At 42.9% G+C, this 22,777-nt stretch overlaps 1 protein-coding gene across 1 annotated transcript in view; it reads left to right on the forward strand.

The window, feature by feature from the left end:
• GABRP (gamma-aminobutyric acid type A receptor subunit pi) overlaps nt 1-13,695 on the forward strand; it is a 135,859-nt gene extending 122,164 nt beyond the window's left edge. The window contains exon 10 of the mRNA XM_073546330.1: nt 11,698-13,695. Within this exon, the coding sequence (XP_073402431.1) occupies nt 11,698-11,967 (270 nt within the window). The 3' untranslated portion in view covers nt 11,968-13,695. The remainder of the gene's footprint in view (nt 1-11,697) is intronic.
• The last annotated feature ends 9,082 nt before the right edge of the window (nt 13,696-22,777 follow it).

The raw sequence follows: 22,777 nt of genomic DNA on the forward strand, positions 1-22,777 counted from the left end.
TATTGTCACAACTTGGTGGGAGTTGTACTGTGGTTAAAATTAATAATAATCTTTATTTATCTAGCGTCAACATATTCCGCAGCGCTTTACAGTTTAAAAGTTTCAAACACAACAATCATAAGTAGCAACATTAACAATAATGCAATAGTTAAAGCAAAATAAAATGACCCTGCTCAAGTAACCACAGGACGAGACCCCAGAAGGGGGTTGGAGGAAGGCGGGGCATGACGCTGGCAGGGAGGAAGTGACCGGGAATAAAAAAGTGGAAAAGGAAGGGGGAAGTGACAAGGACAGAGGAGGGGTCAGAAACAACAAAAGGACGCAGGGAGGCAGGACCTCTTTCTCTTTGACCAGGACTCTGGACAGCAAGGTGGTCTGGTGAGAAGTGGGTGATGCCAGACGAGGAAGTCGGGGTCACATTAGAGGGGCACCCGGCGATGGTAGTCGGGTGCATAACAAAGATAAGTGGGTACCCGACGACGGTAGTCGAGTACAGGTTAACGGTGGAGGCAACCTCTTCCCTCGATTCATGGTGCTTCCGAGCAGGAAAAGACACGGCTGGAAGTAAGGCTGGGAGGGAAGAGGCAATGCCAATGGCGGCTCAATCACCAGACCAGGATAGTGATAGCTTCAATGGGGGGCCCACCAAGTGTCTTAATTATTAATAAAAGTTGGCTGCTGTGGCCATCATTATCCATACTTGAACGTGTTGTGTATTCTTTGTTAGAAATAGTAAGGGGGAACGCTGGGGGAGGAGGGGTTGTGAGTGGGTGATGGTCACGGGAACTCGACCTTTCCAGAGTCATGAGAGCTTACAATCTACAATAAGATGGGGAAGATACAAAATACAGGTGTGTATTTACAATGGTGGTCCAGCCATCTTGAGGGAGTGGGGGCTAGATGGAGATAGTGAATGGGCTACACACACTTACACATAAAATATCTTTGATTAGGGAACGTGATAGGCTGCTCTGAACAAAAGTGTTTTGAGGGAGTGCCTAAAACTGTGCAAGTTGTGGCTGGTCCTAATTTCTTGAGGTAGAGCATTCCAGAGGATTGGCGCAACATGGGAGAAGACTTGGAGTTGGGAGTGGGAGGTACGGATTAGTGCAGAGGTTAGTCGAAAGTCATTTGCAGAGCGCAGCGATCAGCTAGGCCGATAGACAGAAGTGAGGGAGGAGATGTAAGGGGGTGCCGCACTGTGGAGAGCTTTGTGGGTGAGAACAAGTACTTTAATTTGGATCCTATAATGAATGGGCAGCCAGTGTAATGACTGGTGAAGAACGGACGCATCAGAGTACCGATTAGCCAGATGGATGACCCTGGCTGCTGCATTAAGGATGGACTGTAGAGGGGAAAGTCGAGAGAAGAGGGAGCCAATTAATAGAGCGTAACAGTGGTCCAGGCAGAGTGAATCAGGGCAATTGTGACGGTTTTTGCTGTCTCCATGGAGAGCAAAGGGCAGATTCTAGAGATGTTCTTTAGGTGTAAGCAGCAAGAGGTGAAGGAGTGATTAATGTCAAACATAACACCCAGACAGCGCACCTGCTGCTAGGGTGTAATTATAGTGCCACCCACAGAGAGGGAAATGTCAGATTTAGGGAGGTTAGTAGACGGCGGGAGCAGAAGAAGTTCAGTTTTGGAAGGGTTGAGATTCAGATAGAGAGCGGACATGATGTTGGAGACTGTGGACAGTCAGTCACTTGTGCTCTGTAGTACAGTGGGGGTAAGGTCAGGGGATGATGTGTATAGTTGTGTGTCATCAGCATAAAGATGGTACTGAAAGCCAAATCTGCTGATGGTTTGTCCAGTTGGGGCCGTGTAGAGAGAGAGAAGGGGGCCAAGGACTGAGCCCTGAGGTACCCCAACAGTGAGAGTAAGAGGAGATGAAGTGGAGCCGGCGAACAAAACACTGAAGCAGTGCTCAGAAAGATAGGAAGAGAACCAGGAGAGAGCAGTGTCCTTAATGCCTAGTGAATGGAGCCTAGAGAGTAGGAGATGGTGGTCAACAGTGTTGAAAGCTGCAGAAAGGTCGAGAAGAATGAACAGAGAGTGGTCACCATTACATTTTGCTGTCGGATGGTCATTGGTCACTTTGATGAGTGCAGTTTCTGTTGAATGTAGGGGGCGGAAGCCGGACTGTGAAGGGTCTAGGCGGGAGTAGACTAGGCGCTCCAAGAGTTTAGAGATGAAGGGGAGATTGGTGACTGGTCTGTAATTGTTTGTGCAGGATGGGTCGAGAGCAGATTTTTTTTATGATGGAGTAATGATAGTGTTTAAAGGAGGAGGGGAAAATGCCTGAGGAGAGGGAGAGATTAAAGATTTGTGGTTAGGTGAGTTGTGACGACTGTAGAGAGAGACTGGAGGAGATGTGAGGGAAGGGTCAGTAGTGCATGTAATCGGACAAGAAGAAGAGAGGAGCCTGGAAACTTCTTCTGTGATAGGATCGAATGTGGAGAGTGAGCTGGGGGAACTGCAGGGAGGGATGGGAGTCACGGCACCTGGTGGCTTGGAGTGGATTTCCTGATGGATATTATCTATTTTCTCTATAAAGTGGGAGGTCAGGTCATCAGCACAAATGTCTGTGAATAGGGGCTTGTGCTTTTGGCCTGAGGAGGGAGTGACAGGTGTCAAAAAGTTTCTTGGGGTTGTTGAATAGTGAGGAGGTCAGGCTGGTGAAGTAGGTCTGTTTGGCGAGGTGAAGGGCAGAGTTATAGATTCTTAACATAAATTTGAAGTGGATGAAGTCTTCTGGTGTGCAAGTTTTCCTCCAAAAGCATTCAGCACACCTAGAGCATCACTGGAGAAATCGAGTTTGCAGTGTGAGCCAGTGCTGTTTTACTCTGTGTTTGGAGGTTCTGAGGGTGAGGGGAGCTACTTGGTCAAGGGAGCTTCTAAGAGTGTCATTGTAGTGATGTACAGCCAGATCAGGACAGGAAAAAGAGGAGATTGGGGACAGTGATGAGTGTAGGGAGTCTGAAAGTGTATGAAGGTTAATGGTTTGTAGATTTCTGAATGTGTGGTAGGTAGGAGTGTGCTGGGGTGGGTGAGGAATTGTGAGCGTGTAGGAGAGAATGTGGTGGTCAGAGAGGGGAAGCAGTGAGTTATCTAGGTAGGAGATTGAACAGAGCCGGACAAAGACCAGGTCAAGGGTGTTACCGTCTTTGTGTGTTTGAGAGGTTGAGAGCTCTAAGAGGCTGAGAGAAGTGGTTAGTGATAGAAGCTGGCATGCAGATGTGGAAGTGGGGCTGTTAATGGGGATGTTGAAGTCTCCCAGGATAAGGGTTGGTAGTTCTGAGGACACGAAGTGCGGCAAGGAAGTGGGTGGGTGAGCCTTGGGGCCGGTATATGACCGCTACTCTGAGGGAGAGAAGGCGGAAGAGCCTGATGGTGCGGACCTCAAACGAAGGGAATGAGAGTGATGGAACTGGGGTGATGACCTGGAAAGTGCATTGTGGGGACAGGAGTATGCCGACTTCATCACCAAGTCTGTTTGTGGGTCTCGGGGAATGGGAAAAATGTAAGCCACCATGGGAAATGGCAGCACGGGAGACAGTGGCAGAATTCTGAATCCAGGTTTCAGTGAGGGCCAACAGATTCAGAGAGTTGTTTATAAAGTAAATGTGCAGGAAAGGAAGTTTGTTATGTACAGACCGTAGATTCCAGAGGGCACAATTAAAAGATGGAGATGAAGGAGTACAACTAATATTAATCAGGTTTGTAAGGGTTCGATGTGAGGTAGGGTAGGGGTTGAGGGATGGTATACTGGGGTTGGGGAAGTTGTCCCCCGAAATCAGTAGGAGTAGAAAGATAAAGAGCAAGTTGTTTTTGGAATTGTAAGAACTTTTTTTGTGCGATGTGTTTGGGCAAGATGGGCTGAGGTTTTTCAGGAAGGTAAGAAGTGCATGAGAGCTGTACATGGGAGAGGGAAGTATAGAGGGCCTGATATGTATGAGGCGTGATGGAGGGGGGATGGGGAGGTGAATGTGGATGGCCAGGTAACACAGGAGGATAGAAATAAAGCACATGGTTAAAAGGGAGAGAAAAGTGTGGGTTACCTGTCTCCTGCCCTGACTAACTGCCATGGATTAACTGCTTTTTCTAGATGTTTAGCTGCTGGGATGCTTTGCTGAGGGGATGCATGCACCTCACACTGAGTGCACCCCTTAGAATGCTTCTAACTTTATAGGCCACACTACAGGGTCAGGAGAGAGATATTGTGGGAGCTGGTTTGGGATAAATTAGCAGCTGCTTCAACACACCAGGGGGTGGATAGATGATCAAATACATTAGTCCTGGCTCCATCTCTATGCTATAACACCTTTCCCAAGATAACATCTACAGCGACCCCAGCCATGGATATACAACAGGGAGTATTGAGTACAGTGCAACAGATGAATTATTGTGATGATTCATCAAGCAGAGTTCTATGTTCTATACCATTAAAATATATTTCAGGGTGATAATAGGCAGCAGATGAGACAGCCAGCAGAGGTGCAGAGTTGTACCATTAAAATATATTGCAGGGTGATAGTAGACATCAGATGAGACAGCAAGCAGAGGTGTAGAGTTGTATCTGTGTGAAGAGAGAAAATGGATGTTAATTCCTTGCCATGGATTAACTGCTTTTTATGGATGATTAGCTGCTGGGATGCTTTGCTGAGGGGATGCGTGCACCCCACAATGCGTGGTTTTACAATATAGGGAGAACTACCAGTTGGAATTGACTGTTCTATGCTTTTGTGCTCTCCAGGGTCGTGGTCCCCAACCTGTGTTTCTTTACATATTGATGCAAGTTTACAGATGATTTTTGGAGTTGGAGCATCACAGATTGGAGACCATGTCTTACACTCCATCGGCATAGTAGTTAACGTTAAAAAAAAAAAAAAAAAATATTGCTATGCATCCTGTCATTTGCTAAGGCTCTGATTCATAATTTTTTGTCTTGTGGTATTTGGTGACGTTTATTGCAACAAATTCACCAAAATAGTGCATGCAATTCATGAATTTGTCGAAAAGTCCAAAAATTATTTTAGAGTCATATCACGTTTTGCAAATTGCTTTGAGCAAAAAAAAATCACAACTTTTTCTAAACTAGCAAAAAATGATTAGATTTTTGAATTGGGTGCAGAAAATCACACGGGAGGGGGACAGGATGGAATAAAGTTGCGCCAAATTTTACCACTTTTTAAAAAATTGATGGCTCAGGCACAAACATCTGGAACCGTAAAGCTACTTTCACACATCAGGTTTTTTCCAACATGCAGGATCCGGCTATTTTTAGAAAAACCGGATCCGGCATAAATTTTGGAGAACTGAAAAAACGGATCCTTTTTTCCGCCGGATCCATCTAGCAGGTTTATCTGTTTCCTGGGGGCTGGCCAATTGGATCTGAGCATGCGCAGACTTGAAAAACTGGATCCGGTGGCCGCATCGGTCTTTTTCCGGATCCGGTGCATTCCAGTTTTTCGCCGCAGACAAAAAGCGTTATTAGAGACGTTTTTTCCAGACGCCGGAATCAAAATTTTTGCCGGATCCGGTGAAAACCGGACGAAACGGAAGGCCATGTGGCGCGATCCGGCGCTAATACAATTCAATGAGAGAAAAACTTTTCCGGCGCCTGATTTAGCCGGATCCGGTTTTTCTAAAAATAGCCGGATCCTGCCTGTCGGAAAAAGCCTGATGTGTGAAAGTAGCCTTATGGTGCTTTCACAACGCACTTATCTTCATGGTTTTGGGACCCATCGAGGCTTGTGTCTGAACCCCTCCTATGCAAAACAGGATTCAGATGTATGTGCCGACGGGGCCATAGACTATAATGGTGCTGACAGAGCAAATGTTCTCTCGGTCATGCATCATTTATGGGCATATATGCCTCTCAGACATAGTCTACTGCATTTGGGTGTTCGCTTCTAGTATATGCTCAAAAATGATGCATGATAAAGCGCAATGTGAAAGTACCCTTAGACTCCACGCATAAAGTGAAAAAAAAATATAAAAAACACGCGAGTACATATAAAATAAAATTTAAAAAAAGCGCAAATAGAATAATGAATTGGGTGCAAACAAATTAAAGACACAAAACAAAAAACAGTCACAAAGACAATGATGAATCTGGGTCAAAATATATCAGCAACAATTCTCCTGAAAGTTATTTCATCAGAACCTTATTCCTGACCCAGAACACTTCATACTAGATGTTATTTCTTTTTTGCACCATCAGACTTCCTTAATGACTGCCCGGCTCATTTGTTAAAGACTCAATCCCACGATATATTTTTAAGCTGAATAAAAGCCCATCTGTTCTCCACAGGGTGACGTGCCATTAGGTGCGATTTAGAAGCTCTGTACACTTTTAGTACAATTAGCCTGCGCAGATTTCAATATTTAAAAGTCAGGTCTGTGGACACTCAGGGCTTTAAAGGTAATGTCTTACAATTTTATTTTTAAATTAATGATTATTTAATTACGGTATATAAGCAAATATTTTTAAAAATGGTTTAAAATTAATTGTAGAAAATTAAATTTTTTAATTAACTTGTTTGGCATTTATTAGAAGCTGCCATTTTTATTTTATCAAAGCACGATACCTGCACACAGCTAATACAGCAGACATAGCCTACAGGAGACGGTGATCAAGCACTGACCACAGATGATTAAAAGGGAATCTGTCACCCCATTTTCGGCCTATAAGCTGTGGCCATCAGTGGCTTCTGTACACCATTCTGTAATGCTGTAGATAAGCCCCAGATGTAGCCTGAAAGATAAGAAAAAGAAGTTATATTATACTCACCGGGGGCGGGGGCAGGTGCGATGGGTGTCGCGGTCCGGTGCCTCCCATCTTCTAGAGATGACGTCCTCCTCCTTCTGCTGCGGCTCCTGCACAGGCATACTTTATCTGCCCTGTTGAGGGCAGAGCAGAGTACTGCAGTGTGCAGGCGCCGGGAAAGGTCAGAGAGGTCCAGCGCCTGCGCACTACAGTACTCTGCTCTGCCCTCAACAGGCAGATAAAGTATGCCTGCACAGGAGCCGCGGCAGAAATAAGAAGGAGGACGTCATCTCTAGAAGATGGGAGGCGCCGGACCGGACCACGACACCCATCGCACCCGCCCCCGCCCCCCCGGTGAGTATAATCTAACTTGTTTTTCTTATCTTTCAGGTTACATCTTGGGCTTATCTACAGCATTACAGAATGCTGTAGATAAGCCCCTGATGGCGGTGGCCGCATCTCATAGGTCAAAAATGTGGTGACCGATTCCCTTTAACTGTTGCACTCTGCAAAAGTATTAAAAAAATAAAGTAGAGGATAAAAAAAGTTTATATTTTTTCCCAATTTCATGACCAGGAAATTATCTATTTTTGAGCTTTTTGTTTTTACTCCCCTTTTTGCTTTCTCATTTCCCGATTGACCCTTTCATGACCAGGAAATTTTCAATTTTTGAGTTTTTTGTTTTCCGACCCTTTTTTGTTTTCTCCCCTTTTTTGCTTTTTAATCTCCCTATTAAAACTTTCATGACTAGGAAATTTTCCATTTTTGAGCTTTTTTTTTTGCTTTTTCTTCCCCGTCTTCCAAGTATCGTAACTAATCGATTTTATGGGATTTTGTATTTACAACATTCATTACTTGATAAAGTTGACCTGGCGGTATTATTCAGGTTGACACGAGTACAGCAATAGGAAATAAATCAGGGTTTTTTTGTTTTTTTTTTTATATTATAGTAGCTAAGAAACATGTAGAACTTTGAAAACAAAAATTGGTTTCATTTTTGGATTGAAACGCTCCAGCTAAAACCGATACACCGAGTTATGCCCAGGGCAAGGCCTCAAGGAGGTTGTATATTATCATGGGATTCAAAAAGAGACAAATCCTATATGATGTCCCTTCAAGGTCTGCACTAGACATAGCGCTCAGACCCCATCGATCATGATGTTAAAGAGAGGTAAAGCAGTAGCATACATGCACAGTACATCTCCATTCACACAGGAAACTTTGCCCCCCCAGTGCATGTCCCAAGAAATGGATTTCCAGCAATCTCACATTAATCACCGATTTTATGTATAGGTGATAAAACTATGTAGTGGGAACACTTCTATACAGGGTTATTGCAACCTACACAAGTTATCACTTACCCACTGAAAAAGTCATAGCTGTTAGATCAATGCGAGACCCTAACTTGGACCCCACTGATTGCCAAAATTGTTGGCTTCCATCCCCTGTTCTCTGTTCATCCTCCATAAGCTGCAAGACAGGGCTGTGGGAGGATGATAATCGTTCATGCACAACCAGCCTCTCCAACCAACTTCTTTGAGCTCAAGAGGAAAACAAGGGACACAAGACTCCCATTCTGGTTCTTGAAGTGTGACCCACACTGGGCTGTTTTCTTGTATTCAGTGGATTGGTGATAACATATTTAGGATGGAAACATTTTTCTTAAGTATTGTTTTTAAGTTATGTTATTTATACAGAAAGCTGAACTACAAAGAAAGTAAAAACCTTCCGAGAACATATTTTTTCCCGTCACTCGTTGAGTTTGACCTTAAGGGCCAATGAGCTGTTTTTGGCTACAGGCGTACGTTTCCACCCCCCTGCCCATTAGGCTACTTTTACGCTTCATTCTGTTTTTCACTAGGCATTATAAGCCTAATTAATGCAGCCAGGAACAAGTGTAGAGATCAACGTCTTACTGGGAGTCTTATAAATATAATTGCTCATTTGCTGCCTCTCGATAAAGTAACTGCACAGTGCAAACCACAACGGGCACTGCACTCCGCTAACTTTGTCATAGTTTGTGATGTTCTGTATTGTCTAAATTCCTTAGATGTTTCTTATTCCACATTGAAATCTTTCTGCCGTATGATGACCTTTCTTTCCCTTGAATTGAAGAATTTCTTTCAAGGACAAATTTCTTGCACAGTAGTCAAAACTTTTTAAAAATATAACCCAAAAGACAAGAAACGTGTGTAGTAAATTAGTAGTTTAAAATGATTTTGGAGTTCATCACGGGAAATAAAAAATGTGGCTAAAAGTAGGAAATGACTAAAAAAATAACCAATCACTTGTTCAATCAGTCACCTCTTAAATTCCGAAGCTCTGATGGCCCCTGACAGTTTTCATTGATGTCTTGTACATCCATGTGACCACCGCTTCTGGTGGAGCGTGTGTTGTATTTAATGGACTAATATATCCTCTCTATGATTGGACACATCCCTAAGGATGAAATAATGCTGGGTAACACCACAACATTCTATGTTGTATCACAAAATATTAATCCATGTTAACCTTGTTTAGATAGTTTTCACATAACATTTTTAAAATGCTGTTTTTGAATGCCAAATAATACCAATATGTCCGACTTTTCTTGAATTTGGTTAAATATTCCAATTTCTTTAAAAAAAAAAAAAAAGAGAGTTTCCATACATACTAGTAAATCCCTTGACTGGCAGCAATTCGTGTCACTGGAACAACACGTATTTGACAAATATAGCATAAACATCCAGACAAAGAATCACAAAATCATGATTTTTTTTAAAAAAACTGGAAATCTTGCTCTCAATTGAGCCAAAAGTAGAGGTAACAAAGGACTCATCTGTAGTTCTATACTATATTGTCATTATGCATAAAAATGATTCTGCTATACAATATGTAGAATAATACAGTCATACAATAACTGTTACATTCCGACCAGAGCTATGTCTCCATAGTTCGCCATATACAGAGGTGATGGTGGTAGAGGAGATGAAACGACCAATATGACTGGGAGGCGCAGGCGTTGTCCAGCCAAGCATACTCTGGTTGCTCGGACTGTCATGCAGAATGTGTGTGTGCTGTCCAGCAGCTCAGCATGTATAATCAGCTCCCTACTGATACCACACCCTAATTAAAACTCCAAGAAAAGTGCTGAGAATTGCCAGTTAAGCGGGAGTCACACATAGCAATCTCGTTAGCGATATCGCTGCTGAGTCACAACTTTTGTGACACAACAGCAATCTCACCAGCGAGATCACTGTGTATGACAGCGATCAGCGACCGGCCCCCCTGCCGGTATCGCTGATCGCTGCAAGAAACCTCTGGACATATTTTTTATCGCTGGTCTCCCGCTGGCCAGCACGCATCGCTGCGTGTGACAGGCGGGAGACCAGCGATCAGCTGTAAAAAAATAACAAAAAAAATAAAAAATATTGTTATTCTCACCTTCCGACGTCCTGCGCAGCCATCCCACCTCTCTCCACGCTCCCGCTCCCAGTGATCCTTTGCACGAATGACCGCAAGACGTCGCGCTGCCGCGAGACCGTGACATTCTCGCGGTCATTCTCGCAAAGGATTACTGGGACCGGAGCGTGGAGAGAGGCAGGATGGCTGTGCGGGACGTCGGAAGGTGAGAATAACAATATTTTTTATTTTAATTCTATTTTTTTATAGGGATATGGCATCAGCGCTAACGAACACAGCGATGCCGGGCGCTCGGCATCACTGTGCTGATCGCTGGTGAAGCTGTCTGTTTGACAGCTCACCAGCGATCACATAGTGACTTACCAGCGATCCTGACACGTTGATATCGTTGTCGGGATCGCTGGTAAGTCGCTATGTGTGACTCCAGCTTTAATGTGTTTGGATTTATTCTTGTGCTCTGGTACTTTTTCTTAGTTATCCTGACCTGACCTTGATCCAATGTGTTACCCTCAACATTGTCTGTCTATTTAAAGCCAACTCACTTTGACCCAAGCCCATCTGACTTGGCTTTGTCTGACTTCCAGGGGTGGGGAATCTTTTTTTCTGCCAAGGGCCGTTTGAATATTTATTCCATCCTTCAGGGGCCATGCAAACTCCGCCCACAAAGTACATCCTGACTCTGGCACTGGCTTCATGACTTAATCTTTCATTGCATGCCTTTCAATGTTCAGTAGTGAACACTGGGTGTGTGCGAACAGAGCAAGAAGAAATTAATGAGATTGTGGCAATCAAGAATCTGCTCGGGGGCCTGATAAAAGGTCATCGAGGGCCGTAAATGGCCCTGGGGCCTGAGGTTCCCCACCCCTGCTCTATGGGTTCTTTTGGGAAACTGGAGTCTTGTAGAGGTGACAAATGTTCCACCTGATAAAACTGTCACAGACTGGATTGTTAGCTTGATGGAGCTCTCCAAAACCTTACAGCGATGATGTTCACGGTCCTCAAATGAAGCAGGGCCTCAGTGATGAATTTTTTTTTTTAAGTATATCATGGAAAGGGAGAGCTAGACTGAACATCCAACTACTATACAATGGTCTAATATGGCTAAGAAAATTTATCTAAACTGCACATGACTGCCACATCACAGCCATCGATCTATTGGATTCTTCCTCTATTAGTTTTATCCCTGCATAACTACACCCAATCCTGTTGTTTTTTAGGAATCTGTCCTAAAGATAAATGCCTTCAACTAAAAGCATTTAATTTCTACAATTAAGATGTACAAAAAAATGATATCTTTATGTAACAAATATTAACAAAAGTTGTCCAAAGACTATACAGTATGTATATGTAGTTGGCTGTTAATGCCATTCACCTTAATTTGGTAAAAGCAACAACCCAAAAACGTAAATGTAAAAATTTGAAAATTGTAGTTGGCTGGGGTGGATTTGGTGTCCACACATACTACTAGTAATACTACTACACATAATGGTCATACTAATAATGCTTGATGTACTTATTTTTTAAAGGATCCTGAAGAAGAAGATCTTGACATGAATGGGACCATTAATGCCGTTTCCAGCGGAGAAAACTGTAGAACCGAAAAAACTGACACCAATAAAAATAAGAAAAGCCAAGATGGCTGCTGCAACTCATCACCCATGAGAAGACTCCATTGTATTTTGGATTGCTTCCAGGTCAAGAATCCGCATCACATAGATAACTACTCTAGACTTTCTTTTCCATTGAGCTTTATAATAGTTAATGTTTTTTATTGGGTGTATTATTTGTATTTTTGAAGCATTTATGCTACAAATATGCAAAGTCATCTGAGCCAAAAAAGATGTGCAGTAATTTTTCTGTAAGATGAATGAAAGGAATTATTATTTTTTTGTGAAACTTTGAAAATCAAATAAGTGCAGTATTTTTTATATTGGTAATGGGTGATTAAATGTCTTTCCCATCTCAGAAAGCAATGACATTTTTCTAGGAATACATCACCCCTCTTTGATCATTGAGGGTCACCGGCTGTGCAGAGAACTTAGTCAATGTTTGGGTTGACGGTAAAGACCACCATACACATTAGGCTAATGTCACTCGTTCCGGCCTATAACGACAGGTTCGGCCGACACTCTAATGTGAATGGTGGTGTCAGTGAACGTGTCCAATTTTGGATCTGATGATCGCTTTATTCTCCTGGAGATAAGCTGCCGGCAGAGATGTCAGTCAGTGACTTTCTTGACAGCTATCTAATGTATATGGCCAGGTTAATACTGTGAAGGGGCTACACACAGTGTGCACAATTGTTAAGCAAATGCATATTTTGACCACATCATCATTTTTATGCAGATTTTCCATCTCCGCGCTGTATAAACTTGGATGAAGCAGGTCAGGTGATGTGTATTTGTGTAATGAGGGGGTGAGGCCTAAAGATATACCTTTCTTTATCAGAGAGTTCAGAAATATTAGGCAGCTTGTTTTCCGCATAAAAAATTAGCCAAAAAAGATTTAAACTGACTCTGAAAAGTTAAAAATTGTTACAAGTCCTAGAGTGGGATGCAGCACCTCCTGAAATTACTAAGATATTGGGCCGTGATCACAAAACCAGCAAAAGTTTTGATGTAACTAGTAAACAGGGTCTCAACAAACGTCTTGGAAAAAAAAGAGCGGCACCTTCACCAACTGAACTTTGTTGATAAAAAAAAACTTCTTGGATTAGATTACAACAGCCAGCAGGAAGCTCCTGCTGTTGTAACTTGCTTAAAGCAGGAGAGGGAAGGCAGAACTTGCAGCGATCCATATACTGTGAACTTCCCTCATCATAGCCTGACTATGCTGGGGGCATGAAGTTTAGACTAATTGACCCACCATATTATCCAGTCACGCAGAGTCAAGTTTTTCTGTTCTTTTTCTCACATTATAGAGGACCTGTCACCAAAACAAAAGTGATCAGCTTTTGTGCTAATTGCTACCCACAGCATAATGACATGCCCCCACAGAACCTTGGAGCACCACCTGATTGTAAAGACCATTAAGGTTAGCACTAAATAAAAAGAGCCATATCTCTGGAAAAGTATGGCGGATTAGAGGGGTAGAGTATTTGAATGTCACATATGGAGAATCTACTGCTCGGGACCACCACTATGAGCCAAAGTGCTGCAAAGTGCAGATTTTTCTCTGAGGAATCCAACAGGACCATATACTACATTGATGCTCATTCATGCAAATATTATGGATCTGCAAATGAGCAACTCTCTCGAGTTTCCTTTAGTGATACCAGCTGATCTTTAGAGATCAGAAGCTGGAACCACTTGTAATTGGTTGTATCCTGGGGCAACTTTATTCGAAAATGAGGATAACCCCTTCACTATCTATTTGGCATCTGTTTCACATAGTGATGTCTTATGAAATGACCCTCTTGTGTAGTGGTACATCTGTGGTTTCTGCTTGTAGGCTCTGTATGTCCAGTTTTCTTCTTCTTTAAAGAGAATCTGAATGAAAAACAAACAAGCCAAAAACAACAAAAAAGGAGCAATAAGAATAAAGTCCTTTCTAAGGGCAGGAGAGTTCAATATAGTGTCAATGATGGTACCAAGATAAAAAAAATATGAACTCAAATGTTTTTACATTGATGATCCATCAAAAAATAAAAACCATTAAGATGGCAAAAAATATATATCATTGTAAATATTTATAAATAGTAATTTAGCGTTTAGAATAAAGATATATTTTCAATTTTGTATAGTCTTCACTAAATGATAGGTATCTTCAAGAATCTTCTGGCATTGACTTATATCCCTTGAAAAAAACCAAAAAAGATTGGCCAATGAAAATTTCAACTGCCCGACCTTACTTTGCTTACAGTTGTGGCCAAAAGTATTGACACCCCTGCAATTCTGTCATATAATACTCAGTTTCTTCCTGAAAATGATTGCAAACACAAATTCTTTGGTATTATTATCTTCATTTAATTTGTCTTAAATGAAAAAACACAAAAAGAATTGTCCTAAAGCCAAATTGGATATAATTCCACACCAAACATAAAAAAGAGGGAGGACAAAAGTATTGGCACTGTTCGAAAAATCATGTGATGCTTCTCTAATTTGTGTAATTAACAGAACCTGTAACTTACCTGTGGCACCTAACAGGTGTTGGCAATAACTAAATCACACTTGCAGCCAGTTGACATGGATTAAAGCTGACTCAACCTCTGTCCTGTGTCCTTGTGTGTACCACATTGAGCATGGAGAAAAGAAAGAAGACCAAAGAACTGTCTGAGGACTTGAGAAACCAAATTGTGAGGAAGCATGAGCAATCTCAAGGCTACAAGTCCATCTCCAAAGACCTGAATGTTCCTGTGTCTACCGTGCACAGTGTCATCAAGAAGTTTAAAGCCCATGGCACTGTGGCTAACCTCCCTAGATGTGGACGGAAAACAAAAATTGACAAGAGATTTCAACGCAAGATTGTGCGGATGTTGGATAAAGAACCTCAACTAACATCCAAACAAGTTCAAGCTGCCCTGCAGTCCGAGGGTACAACAGTGTCAACCCGTACTATCCGTCGGCGTCTGAATGAAAAGGGACTGTATGGTAGGAGACCCAGGAAGACCACACTTCTTACCCCGAGACATAAAAAAGCCAGGCTGGAGTTTGCCAAAACTTACCTGAAAAAGCCTAAAACGTTTTGGAAGAATGTTCTCTGGTCAGATTAGACAAAAGTAGAGCTTTTTGGGCAAAGGCATCAACATAGAGTTTACAGGAGAAAAAAAGAGGCATTCAAAGAAAAGAATACGGTCCCTACAGTCAAACATGGCGGAGGTTCCCTGATGTTTTGTGGTTGCTTTGCTGCCTCTGGCACTGGACTGCTTGACCGTGTGCATGGCATTATGAAGTCTGAAGACTACCAACAAATTTTGCAGCATAATGTTGGGCCCAGTGTGAGAAAGCTGGGTCTCCCTCAGAGGTCATGGGTCTTCCAGCAGGACAATGACCCAAAACACACTTCAAAAAGCACTAGAAAATGGTTTGAGAGAAAGCACTGGAGACTTCTAAGGTGGCCAGCAATGAGTCCAGACCTGAATTCCATAGAACACCTGTGGAGAGATCTAAAAATGGCAGTTTGGAGAAGGCACCCTTCAAATATCAGGGACCTGGAGCAGTTTGCCAAAGAAGAATGGTCTAAAATTCCAGCAGAGCATTGTAAGAAACTCATTGATGGTTACCGTAAGTGGTTGGTTGCAGTTATTTTGGCTAAAGGTTGTGCAACCAAGTATTAGGCTGAGGGTGCCAATACTTTTGTCTGGCCCATTTTTGGAGTTTTGTGTGAAATGATCATTGTTTTGCTTCATTCTCTTTTGTGTTTTTTCATTTAAGACAAATTAAATGAAGATAATAATACCAAAGAATTTGTGATTGCAATCATTTTCAGGAAGAAACGGAGTATTATCTGACAGAATTGCAGGGCTGTCAATACTTTTGGCCACAACTGTACATAACAGCCTCTACACAAAGTTGGGTTTCATCTGTCGATTTCTTCCTGGGGTAAGCTCTTGTTGCTCCATGACAAAGCCAGCAGGCGAAACCCAGGGTCTGACAGACGCTGGCATACTACGTTTGCTGCTTCATGTCCAGTTGTTTTGTTGGAGGTGATGGATTGTGTAGCTACTGATCTTAGCGAGACTTATAACAACAACATTGGATAAAAGTGCTGATACTGGAAGAGTGATGGAGTGTCATCCCTCACCATTTAAATGTTAATTACCTCCCCAACCTTCCAGTGCTGACAGGGGAATAACTCTATCCAGCTCCAACCACTGGAGGAGAAGCTATAGAATTACCTTTAGCGGCTGAAGTTATTACCGACTCAGACTAAAATGGGAATAACCTTTTATATCAATAGAAGTAATAGCATCCTAGAGTTTTGGGTTGAACTTGATAGACCTGTGTCGTCTTTTAATTTAAAGGGAATCTGTCACCAAGTTTTTTCTGTATAATCTGAGAGCAGCACAATGTAGAAGTTGAGACCTTGATTACGACAATGCGTGACTTGCCGGTCTGCATGCTGTGATTTCAATACAATCAGTGCTTCGGATCTCTTTCTAACCCCGCCCACACCTCTGATTTGCAGCCTTCTGTGTACACTGTGCATTGTTAGAAAGTTGCTAATCAATGGTGGGGGCAGGGTTAGGCCGGTTTCACACTAGCGCATTTTCAACGCGCGCACGGCCGGGGGTAGCTCCGCCCCCGATCCGGCTCTCTGCCCGGCGTGCCCGCCCCTTCCTTGTAGCGCCGCCTCCTAGCGGACAGCGGCGCCTGCGATCGGCGCACCCTATCTTTAGCATAGGGTGCGCCGATCGTGCGCAGGCCGTGCGCTAGTTGCGCTTTGACCTGCGCTGCGCACTTTTGACGGTGCGCCGTGCGCGCCAAAATCCGAAAAGTTTGATTTTGGCGCGCACGGCGCACCGTCAAAAGTGCGCAGCGCAGGTCAAAGCGCAACTAGCGCACGGCCTGCGCACGATCGGCGCACCCTATGCTAAAGATAGGGTGCGCCGATCGCAGGCGCCGCTGTCCGCTAGGAGGCGGCGCTACAAGGAAGGGGCGGGCACGCCGGGCAGAGAGCCGGATCGGGGGCGGAGCTACCCCCGGCCGTGCGCGCGTTGAAAATGCGCTAGTGTGAAACCGGCCTTACACAGAACAAGTTGACCAGGAGGCATGATACACCTAGGAGTGATAATCTCCTGGTGAGAAAACATTTTTTTTATTGACAAAACATCAAGCGTCACTGGAATCAGTGTCTCAGCCCCTACATCATGGTGCTTTTGTACTAAATAACAAAACCTGCCAACAGATTCCTTTTAAAAGCTATGGAATCTCTGAATATTATCTTGTAAAAATGATGCCCTGGTTCTGTTTTTTCTGGACTCGTGAGGCTCCATGTACCGCACCACTATCAGGTTTGATGCATATTTCTTTCCCAAATATAATAGAGACATATTCTATGTAACCTGTTACTGTATGCAGAGGCTATGCTAGAACCCGCCAGGGTTCCACCCGTTGGGAGCTCACCGATTGCGAGAATGAAGTTCGGATAGGAGAAGATGATGGTCGTCACTTTCCTAGCACTGCATCCACCTTAATATAGTCATTGCCAGAGAGTACAGGGATGGCATCCTTACAGAAGACATTTTTGGCATATTGTAGCATTATGGTACCAATGCTACACTGGAATTGTACATAGCTTTTTAATTTTTTTTACTTTGAGCGACGTACCTGTGATTCTAAAAACTAAGAAGTTTGGGGGGGAATCTATGTTCAGCGCTCACAGTGAGCGTGCGCCATATTACTAACAGCACTGTGAATAGACAAGAATGCTACTGTCTTTTTATTCTATGTAACATCGGTGTACTATCCATGCTTCGAAAACCGTCCTGTAATATTATATTAAATGTATGTTGTATTCAGTTGTTAGTTTCAATGAAGATCTATATAACATACAGGACTCGGATATCACAGGCAGTATCTCAAGCAGTCACCCGAAGCAGCCAGATCCTTCTTTTTCATTTTCTAAAATGTACTTGAAAAATGGAATCTCACTGGTATCAGTGGGTGACTGCTCTTTTTTTGTCTACTTTAGTCTATACATAAAGCCTCTATATTATAAACTATATCTCTGAAATGATATTTAATGGGGAAATAATAAAGTAATGATGATAGGAATACCCTGTTATTAAAGTGAATGTCCACTTATTTGAAATAGCTTTAATACTTAATTTTGGACCTAACATTGTGACAATCACAATCTCAGCCTAAGTACAGTGCTAACGAGCTCAGCAGAAAACAGCTTGTAGGCACGGCACGTGTTCTTGCAGTGATAGCTGGCAACTAGGGGTAAACTGTAAAGTAAAAAAAAAATAAAGATTTGAGGGGAATGGAGCAACATGCTAATAATAAGTACTGTAAATTGCAAAGTTGTTTGTCTTTACAAGCGCATTTCAAATTTACCCATCTAAGGCTAGTTTCAGACTAGCATTTCCGGGCGCAGCGCAGGGCCGCCGCTAAGCCCCACCCCCGGCTGCGACCCCTCCTGTCATCTCCTCCTCCGATCGCATGACTATGCATGCGATCAGCGTACCCTATACTTAGCGTTGGATGCGCTGATCATGCTCTGGTCTGATTTTGCAGGGGCTGCACCCAGCGCACAAAAACGCGCTGTATTGCATTTTTCTGTGCTGGGTGCAGCACCAGCAAAATCAGACCAGCGCACGATCAGCGCACCCAACGCTAAGTATGGGGTACGCCGATCGCATGCACAGTCATGCGATCGAAGGAGATGACAGGAGGGGGTGCAGCCAGGGGTGTGGCTTATCGGCGGCCCTGCGCTGCGCCCGGAAGCGCTAGTCTGAAACTAGCCTTAGCAGATGGGAATAATCCTAATTATATTCTATATAAAGCTGCAAATTTTCTGCATCAAGTCAAAAGGAATCTCTCAGTAAGTTTACACCCTCTAAAGCACCGCTAACAAGTTATTGTGCTTTTTATTAGCCATAATGTCATACTTAGGCTAGTTTCACACTAGCTTTACCGGGCGCAGCGCAGGGCCGCTGCTAAGCTCCGCCCCTGGCTGCACCCTCTCCGGTCAGCTCTCCCTCTGATCGCATGACGCTGCATGCAATCAGCGTACCCTATATTTAGCGTTGGGAACGCTGATCGTGCACTGGCATGAAATTGCCAGCGCTTGCGCCCTTTTGGCGCTGCGCTGATGTGTGCCATACGCACTGTGTTGCATTTTTGTGCGCTCAGCGCAGCGCCAAAAGGGTGCAAGCGCCAGCAAAATCATGCCAGCACACGGCCAGCGTACTCAACGCTAAATATAGAGTACGCTGATCGCATGCAGCGTCACGCGGTCAGAGGAGGAGCTGACCGGAGGGGGCACGGACAGGGGCGGAGCTTAGCAGCAGTCCTGCGCTGCGCCCGGTAATGCTAGTGTGAAACTAGCCTTAGTCATCCGGGTGGTGATAGAAGAATCTGTTAGTCCTGCGCTGCCTGGACAAAGGAGTCGTTGAAGCCAAAAACTAATGTAGATAGGTACGGTTTATTTGTCAATGCGTTTCGTAGCTTTACACTTCTTCTTCAGGACAAACCACAGACTTTTTTTTTGCCCTGAAGTGTGAAACTTCAAAACGCGTTGACAAACTGCACCTATCTACATTGGTCTTTGTCTTCTATGACTTCTTTATCCAGGCAGCGCAGGATTAACATATTCCATTCTTCTCCACTATTAGCCTCTGTGGGTCTGCAGTAGCCTTACGTGGTGGTGGTTCACAACCCTGGCCAGATATGCATCTTTGCCTACCTCTTGTCACTTTTTACTCGGATAAGACGCTATAGCGCTATTGTCTTTCCAGTTAATTCTTCCATTGCAGGGTGAAGCCATGTATCCTGGGCTTGTGCCGTAATGTGAGGTGAACTTGCCTCAGCTTCAATAGGAACCAGTGTGTGCACCAACTCACTGTCACTCAGTGTCAGGCGCATGCGCAGCACAGAGATGAAGCCGAAGAAGTAGAGCTCACTTTCATGTCCAAAACCAGGAGAGATGTCTGGCACATGCCCAGAAAATAGAGGTGAATATTCATAGGTGCAGCACTGCCCAGATGACTAGTAGGAAGGTGTTGTTCCAAGTCTGTTACAAGATTAGTAGAAAGTTGTTGGCTTACAGCACATGCAAGGTTATAACTTTTTTATTAAGTTATTTATAAACGTTTTATCTTTAATTTTTACAGTCTGTATATACAACATAATATCATGCATTATATCCAAAAGCACAGTGCTGCAACTGTTAAATAAAAAAATAAATACATAAAAATATATATATTTGACAAAAGTAATAAAAAATAAAAAATAAAAATATGAAAATGAAAGTCAGACATTGGTTTCCAATCATGCTTCTACAGAATAAAAAAATAAAACCTGGACAGAAATGATGGTACCCCTGAAAATAATGTTACAAAAGGGACATGTTAAATCACGGTGTGTCCATTAATTAGCATCACAGGTGTCTACAATCTTGGAACCAGTGAGTGGCCTGTATAGAGGCTACAGATACTCACTGTGCTGTTTGGTGACATGGTGTGTATCACACTCAACATGGACCAGAGGAAGCAAAGGAAAGAGTTGTCTCAGGAGATTAAAAAGAAAATTATAGACAAACATGTTAAAGGTAAAAGTTATAAGACCATCTCCAAGCATCTTGATGTTCCTGTGACTACAGTTGCATATATTATTCAGAAATTTAAGCTCCATGGGACTGTAGCCAACCTCCCTGGATGTGGCCGCAGGAGGAAAATTGATGACAAATCAAAGAGACGGATAATACGAATGGTAACAAAAGAGCCCATAAAAACTTTTAAACAGATTAAAGGTGAACTTCAAGCTCAAGGAACATAAATGTCAGATCGCACCATCTGTCGTTGTATGAGCCAAAGTGGACTTCATGGGAGATGACCAAGGAGGACTCCATTGATGAACAAAATCATAGAAAAGCCAGATTGGAATTTGCCAACCTATATGTTGACAAGTCACAAAGCTTCTAGAAGAATGTCCTATGGACAGATGAGACAAAAATGGAACTTTTTGGTAAGGCACATCAGCTTTATGCTCACAGATGGAAAAATGAAGCATATCAAGAAAAGAACACTGTCCCTACTGTGAAACATGGCGGAGGCTCTGTTATGTTCTGGGGCTGCTTTGCTGCATCTGGCACAGAGTGTCTAGAATCTGTGCAGGGTACAATGAAATCTCAAGACTATCAAGGGATTCTAGAGCGAAATGTGCTGCACAGTGTCTGAAAGCTTGGTCTCAGTCCCAGGTCATGAGTCTTGCAACATGATAATAACCCAAAACACACCGCTAAAAACACCGAAGAATGGCTAAGATGAAAACATTGGACTATTCTGAAGTGGCCTTCTATGAGTGAGCCATGACCTAAATCCTATTGAGCACCTTTGGAAAGAGCTGAAGCATGCCCTCTGGAAACGGCAACCTTCAAACACGAGACTACTGCAGCAGTTTGCTCTTGAAGAGTGGGACAAAATACCTGTCGAGAAGTGCAGAAGTCTAATGACAGTTAAAGGAATCATTTGATTGCAGTGATTGCCTCAAAAGGTTCTGCAACAAAATATTAAGTTAAGGGTACCATCATTTCTGTCCAGGCCTATTTCATGAGTTTTATTTTTTAAAAATTCTGTGGAAGCATGGTTGAAAAGCAATGTCTGACTTTCTGACATTTTGTAATCTTTAACTTTAGGCCTTTTAGAGAGAGATCGTTTCATCTTCAGTTGGCTTAACTGTTCACAATAACAGTAATTTTGGCCAGGGGTGTCCAAACTTTTACATGCTACTGTGTGTATATGTATAAATATGCACAGAGCTTTTAGGAAAGCTGTGGCTCCTCATGGACCTTAAACTTACATGGTATTAAAAGGTGAACCCCTATTTTACATGACACCTCCTGTTTACTGGTACATGAGATTCATTATCGAACTCCCTTATGTTCTCTATTGAGATTACTTTTGCTGTTCAATAAAATATTTGCTTGTTTTCAATACACATATCAGCAATACACGCTCCATATATCTGTGTACTGTGTAATATCGGTATGGTACAATTTCATACAACTGTACCTTGGATGCAGTATAGTAACGATGTATCTATATCTTTATATTTATTTTATATCTATTTAGTCAATATTGCACTGTCTAGAGTTTAGTTATTTTTTCTAATAAAAAGTTATACTACTAAGTGTATATTTACACCATATTCTATTTTGTTTTATTATATCAGACAGATACAGTGTGTGGCCTGAGGCTGATGGGAGCGCTCCCTGACATAATGTAGAGTGTTTTTGTGTCTCCTAAGGTACATGCACCTTTCAAGCTTTTTTATATGCTACTTTGCACTTTAACCCCTTTCCGACATGTGGCGTAATAGTACACCCATGTTGGACTTCCCATGTTTGGTGCTGGCTCCGGTGCTGAGCTCGAACATTTCCGGGCACATGACAGTTGATGTATACAGCTGACATGTGCCCGCAACAGCCGCGAGTGGAATCGCGATCCACCTGCAGCTGTTAACTAGTTGAATGCTTCTGTCATTCTCTGACAGCAGCATTTAACTCGTGCTTACAGGAAGCGCGTCACTAATCCCGCCCATCGGTGATCCAATCATATGATCGCGGGTCACCGATGGGTCGGTATGACTACCAAAGGTCTGCAGCAGACCTCTATGGTTGTCATTGCCAAATTGCGGTGAGCGCCGCCCCGTGGTCGGTGCTCATAGCAAGTGAGCGTTTCTGCTACACACAGGCGATCTGATCATTGCCTGTGTGTAGCAAAGGCGATCAAAGTAGTGCAACTTCTAGTCTCCCAAGGAGACTATTGAAGCATGAAAAAAGTAAAAAAAAAAAGTTTTTTAAAAAATTAAAAAACATAAGTGCAGATTACCCCCTTTTCACCCCATTCAAAATAAAACAATAACAAAATTAAATATACACATATTTAGTGTCACCGGGCTCAGAATCGCCCAATCTATCAATATAAAAAAGAATTAACTC

This window comes from Dendrobates tinctorius, unplaced genomic scaffold, assembly GCF_039654945.1.
Source record: "Dendrobates tinctorius isolate UK_male_01 unplaced genomic scaffold, ASM3965494v1 ptg000147l, whole genome shotgun sequence".
In the NCBI taxonomy this organism is placed as follows: domain Eukaryota; kingdom Metazoa; phylum Chordata; class Amphibia; order Anura; family Dendrobatidae; genus Dendrobates; species Dendrobates tinctorius.